Raw genomic sequence first — 8,480 nt, forward strand, 5'->3', positions numbered from 1 at the left:
ATCCATACCACGGTTTCTAAATATTTTGTGTCTTTTATTTTAAAGACATTCAAATCCAAGCATCTTTGATTATCCCCCTCTCATAGGTTTATCTACTAAATTCCATTTGATTTCCCACATAAAGTTTATATGTCAAAATTTGTCCAAAATTTCCAATGCTATATGCATATTCAATTTGAGCCAAAACCTTATATCCAACCCATCTTTTCTGTCCATCCTCCTCGACTCCTCTCCTTGGGCCTTTGTCGGCCTATTATTTCATGCTAGCCCATGTTGGCCCACTCTCCACCGTCCCCAACCAGCTTCCCTCAAGCGAGGTAGAGCTATGCCGCCGAGTGCTCCTCACGCACACCACCACACGCCGCTGTTGACGTTCAAGGCAGCGTTGTCCCTGTATCCGGGTATCCCACAAATCTATTTATTGCATTTGTCTGGTGTGGCTTGTTGAGTGTGACGGTTGTATTCAATCTTGCGTTTTTCCTTGTTCCCTGTCCCCAGAAGTCGGAGATGCATCTAACAAGGCTCCATTGGGAAATTTGCAAAACGTACGCTCAAGTGATCCCTGTCTACCTTGCTCGGTGCTACTTCTCTATAGCTGTATCGGTTTTCTTTTTCCTCTATGATCGTTAAGACTTGTTATTTTAATTATTTATTGAGATGATGTATATGTATTAATTTGTCATAGTTTGTATTCAGGCTAGTGCAGAACCGACATTTTTTATACATCCTATTATTTGAAAATTAGGATTGGCATTAAAGGCTTTGGATTGTCTTGTTTTGATGATGAGATATACAGGAATTCATACGGGAGCCACAACAAACTGCCTTGATCAAACCAATGCTCAAACCAATACTGCGATAACACAATGTTTTCCATGGTTTAGTTCAGTGTCTAGCTTCCAAGGAAATTGTCCCCATCCCTATCTATTATATTACTTTTAGTAACGTGCACGGGGGTGGCCCGATCTTTCGATGAGTTATGATAACTACGATTTGAAAGAAACGTTGACGATCCGACTACAACCGTACAAGACGTTATGTTGCGCCTTAGCGATCGATACACATCTCCTTGGGTTATTGATCTTGCCGGTGCAAATCAACCTTATTCCTGCTAGCAAATCAAAGAAACAAGCAAGAACAAGATAAAAACAATCTGATATTGCAAATAGGAATTAAATACAAATGATAAGTTAGGGTTCCGAATAACAAGTATCCGAGTGGTTACGCCCACATACACATATACAAGGAAGTAGCAAAAGCTAAACTTTAATCTAACAAAACCCGCGAAACCATGAAGGGGTACCTAGCTATTTATAGGGGTGGAAGGACAACCAAGGGTGCCCTAGAGTCATGCTCCACCAGATTGGAGCGCACTCCACTTAAGGCCCTCTTAGACCGGGGTCCCAAACGAAGTTACAGGCCCAAAGGCCTATGGTAGGCGACGCAACACCATGTTTCTTCATTTGCGGATGACTTAGATGGAATTTGACGATGAGACTGGATCCGTTGGAAAGAAGACTCTGAAACCTTTCCATCAAGTACTCATGAGCCGAAAACGGAGCTTGTATGAAGATTTGGCGGCCGTTTAAATTTATCAGGTGGCCGAATCGGATTCCAGCACTCGAAGGACTTGATCTTGATATTATGTTGTTCATCCATGATAGGAGCAATGATTGTATCTATAGTAGGCATGGACACATCATTTAGGGTACAAAAGTAGACACCATCGTGCAACGAAGTTGATTTAGTTTGCTTTCTGTTTCTGCAGTGTCTTCAATATATAAGCACATAATGATTAAACTTATTCCATAAATAAATCATGACATTAATCATATAATGTATGATACTCAGATCACATGATCTACACATATATACTATATAGTAAAACATGAATAATCGTATATAAAAGACATGGCGAACACGTATCGAGTGTTCTGATTTTGTTGTTAATCATGTTGACGAGGATCTGGTACGACGCAATGTGTTGGATGTTGTCGACGATGCGTGGCCCTCGAGCGTAGAGGTAGACGAGCAGTCATGGAAGACTATCGAGCAGTCGTGAAACACGCTGCCCAAAAACCTTATTATCGCCTTCTACCGGTGCAGGACATCGAAGACGAAGGTTCCAGAGACCTGCTCTCCCAATCACCGGTGTACGCCGATGAGCGGGAAGGAGTACACTACGAGCAATGGCGCAGTACAGAGGAGTAGGCAAAGACCTAGATTGCTTTTTCGTGATGAACGACGAGGTGGTGGCTCGGTATATATAGAGGTAACATGTCACGTGATTAGGACGCCTGTCTTATCTCCACTTCACCTAGCCAAACCGGATTAGTCGTGCGTACCTTATCTGGACTCCACACTACGTCGTTGCATGTACAGTATATTCGGATAAAACAAAACCGAATCACAACTGAATTACAGCAAAACAAAACTGCAAAAGGTTATAAAGAGGTCTCCTCTCCTAGAATAAGCAATGTGCTACTAAACTTCCACATATGTCATCCCATGAGGTGAGCTTTTGTGATTTTCCAAAGAATTAATCTTCATATGGGCTAAGGCCCATATATTAATTCAGCAATCTCTCACCAGATCTCAAAATCCCACAAAAATTTGCTTATTTCTAATATATTGTCTATATATCAGCGTTTCGATAGAGACCGGTTAAGGTTGAATATCTATCTAGAACTCCAAGCTACACTTACTCACAACTTAAACAATAGACTACGTCTTGAATTGCAAGTATTGTGCAAGTAAGTTTTATTCAAAGTCTTATTTGATATCAGGTCGTCAGTAGATTACCCATCGGGCGTAGTGTATAAGTCATACTCCATGGTCTTTCATAAGCTTCCTAGAGATTCACCCAAAAACTCCATAGACCGCGAATAACAGTCAACCTCATATAGATTTATTGTTTCAAGAATGCTCTGTAGAACATCTTTGCTATTTAAAACCAACAGAATACATTAAGGCAATTGCCAACCTACCTTACAGATTAAGAGAGTATATGCATATTTACCAAAGAGGGTTTCTACTCTCCTCCAGTCAACTAAAAGCTTTTTTTCCTAGGTTCTAATTCACGGGATCTCCGATCAAATATGTTGGGTTGCCACTATAGTTTAACTCACTTAGGTCTCATAACCATCTCCTTTGAGCAAAGGTCGTGTATTTACTAACTAATATATCCTTCATCTACCATATATACTACATAATTAATTCTTATATTTCCATATTTTTCTCATTTATATTTTGTTCAGACTCGACTGCACAGTTTTATGCCAAGATCATGTGATAATCGCCTGAAACTACGCGGTTTTGTCAAGAAACGGTTTGCCAGGAGACAGTTGAGTTTGAATTCTAATTATGAACGCAAATTTGCCAGGATTTTCATTGTTTCCGCAATTACTGCACGGTATCTACGCTACTGGCTGGCTGCCATAACGGTTCGTTGCACAGTTTCGGGAACCTTGGTGACAACCCACCGTACTATGCGGATCCACCGCAAAAACTATCGCCAGAATTGAGTTCAGATCCGTCTTAACTTCACGTGATCATTATTTTCAACAATAATTTCACCTAATATTTAACTAACTAGCACTAACTAATCGTCAAAACGATATGCTTTTGGTACTCTCTCTTTTTAACTACACAAAGCACCTCCAAGAGATACTTAAAAATTAGCCCCCAAAAACTTTGGATTGAGGTCATCCCCAAAAAAATTGGTCCAAAAAACATGTTCCATCTCCAACAATTCCCATAAAACTGATTCCTAAAAATTTGTTAGTTGCCCACCTAGAAATTTATTAGGCCACACATTCATCAAAATAACAGTGCACAATCATGTGAGAGATTTCTCTAGTCTTAAGCTGAATCAATATATCTGTGATTAGCTAAATGGAGGTGGTTCACAATTCTAGTGAGATGCATAACAGTCATCTAAGCCAATATATTCATAGTCTAATTTATATCTGTGTTGAGCCACTACTATATATTGCTAGCACAGAAGGGTCCCGGTTGATAAATTGCAAAAAAAAAAAGGGGAGAGAGAGAGGGGAACGCTTACTGTAGGGTGCTGAGGGTGTGGTGGCGGGGAGCAGGCTGGAGGGGGCGTCGCCGGGGACCAGGCTGGGCCGATGAGGAGTCCGGAGCGCGGCAGCGGAGAGGAGGCCGTAGCGCGAGGGGAGGAGGCCGCAGCGCGTGGCGGCTGGGAGCAGGCCGGATGGCGACGGGGCTGGGGAGGCCGGAGGATGGCGGGCTCGGCGAGGAGGCCAGCGCGCGGCGCAGGAAGGAGGCTCGAGGGCACGGCGGCGGGGAGGACGCTGGAAGGCAGCGGGGCGAGGGAGCAGGCTGGCGGGTGCAGCGCGGGAGGACGCTGGAGGTAGGCGGCGGCGGGGAGGACGCTGGACGGACGAAAAAATTGAGCGCGAGCTGAAAATACTGGCGCGAATGTACGATTGGCATCCCACCGGAAGACCAAAATATAGAAATATGGATCAAAACAGATCGGTGATTGGGGTTATTAAAAATTCAGTCCCTAATTTGGGCAACTGTTAGAGGAATACTTTTAGTCTCTAATACCAAAATTTGTATTTTGGGACCTATATTAGACAACTCTTGGAGATGTTGATGTCTAAAATTGATCCCTAAAACTAAAATTTAGAAATTAAGCAAGAAAATGTATCTCTAACAGGTTTATAAAAACATTCCTAATACTTACACATGCCTAAAATTAACTCAATTGTGTCCTAAATTTAGGACAATAATATTTGTTCCTAATACAAGTTATTCATTTTTAAATTTCTGTTGAAGGATGGTATAGTTTTTATGCCCAATACTTTTTTAGATGAACCCAATATAAACTTTTAGAAATCAAAATATTAGCATTCATGCTCTAAAACTATTTGCTTCACTATATCAAGAAATTCACCGAGCCTGATAAACATGGTTATGCTGTGCTTGCATATACGTGGAATAGAGATGATACATTATTTCTTTGGGGTCATAATAATAGGATGGTACGTAGTGTGTTAACTTTGAAAAAAGAGTGTGTACATTCTATCGGTTATTCCTGTTATGAGTTAATTAAAAAGAAGGTAAATTTTCCTTGGACTTACTTGACTGGTAGAACTTGATTAGAAGAGATTAAGATGGCTTAATATCAGCCATTAAAACAGTAGAGGGCAGAGATTTGGCCAAATCCAACCGTGGAGTTATAGCCAGCTCCAGGGAAACTAAAACCAAAACAAGGAAAGAAAAGAAGAAACAAGGAAACTAACCAAAACAAGGAAAGAAAAGAAGAAATTGTTATAACACAAACTGCCAAGATACATATAAATCCTCTTGTTCGAGTTCATATTCGGTGTTAATGAATCTATGAATCTAGACATAGATTACATCAATATGGAACAGAGGGAGTATGTGGTAGTAGTAGTGTACTTTGTATTACGGAACAAAACAAAAGAAAATTGTTTGGTGTTATATATCATGCAAAATGATGACATGATTATCAAACCGTAAGACAAATGATGGTACAATCACTGTAATAGATAATTGGAAATGAGGTATTACCTCAGTTTTATATTATAAAATGTTATGACCTTTCTATATTCTTATGAATGATAATAAATTTGAACATATATATATAACATATTCGTTAATCCAGGAATGAATCTAGGTAGAACCAAATATGAAACCAAGGTAGTAAGAATCGACCTGTAGAATCTGTGCCCGTGATGCTTGTGATCTTTGGTTTGTGGTTTTGTTTACCAAATTACCAGGAGGCAGTAGTCCTTTGCTTTGCTTCCACTATCTGTGCAAGATAAAACAGTGGGCAGACTTGCAGGAAATTGAAGCCAGCAGCCTAAGATTTGATTAGGTGATGCACTGTTGCAGATTTGATATGCATGTAATGATAAATTTATGCTCTCCTTATCGTGGTCCTCAATGGGGGCTAACACGGTGGTTTTCAATTTCACATTCTAAATATTTTTTGTCTAATGATTCCATCGCAGCAGTCTAAGCACAAAACAAGAGAAAAGGCAGTAAAGCCACTACACTTTATCCTTAGGGCCAGAAAACAGCATATTAAAATGGTTGAAAAGAAGGATATCTAGCATATTCGATTGTAACCGTAAAGTGGTTATATTAACACAATTGCGCACAATACTCAGCTGGTTAAATTCTAAATGTAACAAAGGTTGTATGCTAAGAATCAGTCTACGAACCGATATCTTTTCTAGGCTTCATATCCTTCATCCATCATTTGCCGAGTTAAGCCACCTAGTACTTCGTATATGTGGTCACGTTGTTCGTGCAGCTGGTCACCAGTAAGAAACCTGTGGACCTCACCGTTTCCAATTTCAATCCAACTATAACCTGCGCACTTCCTAATACCCTTGTCCTTCATAGCTGCTCGAAGTTGTTCTGCATCATCCCACCTCATGGCTTTCGAGTAAATGTTTTTTAGCAGGATCCAGTAACCAGAATGTTGAGGATCCAACTCAATGAGATTCTTTGCACAAATTTCTGCTAGTATAATATTTCCATGTATCCTGCAACTGCTAAGCAATGCACCCCATACACAAGCAGTCGGCACTACTGGCATTCCCTTGATAAGATCATAAGCCTTTTCAAGCTGGCCAGCCCTGCCCAAGCAGTCCACAATGCAGGCATAGTGTGCCTTGCCAGGACTAATATTGTAGGTTCTGTCCATTTCCTCTAAGTAGTAGAATGCTTCATCTAATAATCCTGCGTGACTGCACGCTGATAGGACAGCTATGAATGTGACACGAGTAGGTTTGTAGCCTTCATCTTGCATTTGATGAAAGAGCGGGATAGCTTGCCAAGGTAAAGCGCTGTAACCATAGCATGAGATGATAATATTCCATGAAATCACATCCTTCGGATTAGTCTCGTCAAATACCTTTTGAGCCGCCTCCAACAACCCACACTTCCCATATGCAGACATTAGAGAATTCATATCATCTACATAGGAATCACAGAGTCCCATTTTCATCATTTGTCCATGTAACGCCATTGATTGCCCAAGATAGCATGCAAAACTGCAAGCATTAAGTACCATTGTAAATGTATATTCATCAGGCCTCACAGCATTACGTTGCATTTCACGGAACAGCTTGAACGAAACATCATAATCATGGATTGCTGCATAACTTGAAATCATTGTATTCCAAGACACTGCATCTTTATCAGCTAATCCTTGAAAAATTATGTCTGCTAAGTATATGTTCCCTCCTTTTGCATACATTGCCATGAGAGCATTGCATACCGATGTGTCACACTCAAAACCATGGCGGTATGCATAAGCATGGATCTCCAGGCCTCTTTTTGTTGCCAGATCAACCTCAGGCAGAACCATACTGAGAGAAATTGTCGGCAGATGTTGGGACTGATGACCACACCCAAATGCCATTTCCCGGAAAACATCAAAGGCTTGCTTTCTCTGCCCTGAATTGAGAAATCCTGAAATCATCAGGTTGCCCAGATGGCAAGTGCTCATCCTGACATCCTGAAACACACGGTCAGCGTACTCAACACAGCAGCTGCGCATGTACCCCGCAGCCAGGGACTCCCAGAGCCGATCCAAATCTACATGCCCAAATCCCACAATCCTAGTGTTCCGCAACACAAACCCGTGCAGCTCCCGGAGCACATCGGCACCCTCCAACACTGCAACAACATGAAGCAGCGTGTTAAATGTGGCAACATTTGGCATAACGCCTCCGGCTGAAACCATTTCACCGAGCAAGCTGACGGCGAGTGCTCCCTCCCCGGCACTTATGCACCCGGCAATGACTGCATTCCAGGTGGATGCGCCGACTGGGACATTGCACTCCGTCATCTCCATCATCAGCTCGAATGCCTCGTCCAAGAATCCATCCTGAGCGTACCTTGCACAGTTGCACAGAAAAAAAAAAGGCGGTATTGCAAGCGTCAGGGCAAGAGCACAGGCTCAGAAGGTGGCGTTGCGCGCATACGAGCGAGTACCTAAGGATCATGATGTTCCAGGGGACAGTGGCGGCCGACTTGGGGATCCTGTCGAACAGTAGGCGGGCGCACGGTAGTGGGGCGAGTGTGGCATAGAGGTGGAGAAGAGCGGAGGCGGAGAGCGGGTGGTCCAGCAGGCCGGTCTTGGTGAGGAGGGCGTGGAGCTGGAGGCCGAGGTCGGGGAGGCGAAGGTCGGCGGCGGCGCGCAGAGCGCGGGGGAATATGGAGGGGAAGGAGGAGGTGCTCGCGGGGTGGCCGGAAGAGATGACGGCGGTTAGGCCAGCGATCAGGGAGGCGGAAGCGGAGACCGAGACCGAGCAGGGAGAGGGAGTAGGGGTTTGCGGGAGGCGGCGGTGGCCGGCGGCGGCCAGGTGGGGTGGTTCGGAACAGGGAGGAGAGGGAGGTGGAGAGGCGGGGAGAGTTGCCATGGATACCATATGGATATGGAGATTGAGGCAGCCATCCACAGCTAG

General features: G+C 43.1%; 1 protein-coding gene across 2 annotated transcripts; it reads right to left on the reverse strand.

Moving 5' to 3' along the window:
* Nucleotides 1–5,602: 5,602 nt before the first annotated feature.
* On the reverse strand, nt 5,603–8,458 carry LOC102702961 (pentatricopeptide repeat-containing protein At4g16470-like). Of its 2 annotated transcripts, XM_040526875.1 has the most exons (3): nt 8,008–8,458; nt 6,225–7,910; nt 5,603–5,809 (listed from the first exon to the last, which is right to left on the reverse strand). In XM_040526875.1, the coding sequence occupies exons 1-2, from the start codon at nt 8,442–8,444 to the stop codon at nt 6,236–6,238; spliced, it is 2,112 nt and encodes a 703-aa protein (XP_040382809.1). In that variant the 5' UTR covers nt 8,445–8,458; the 3' UTR covers nt 5,603–5,809; nt 6,225–6,235. The 2 variants fall into 2 exon arrangements, with proteins under 2 accessions (XP_040382809.1, XP_006660042.2); XM_006659979.3 differs by lacking the exon at nt 5,603–5,809 and having other exon boundaries at nt 5,926–7,910.
* Between the last annotated feature and the right edge of the window lie 22 nt (nt 8,459–8,480).

This window comes from Oryza brachyantha, chromosome 8 (assembly GCF_000231095.2).
Source record: "Oryza brachyantha chromosome 8, ObraRS2, whole genome shotgun sequence".
NCBI lineage: Eukaryota > Viridiplantae > Streptophyta > Magnoliopsida > Poales > Poaceae > Oryza > Oryza brachyantha.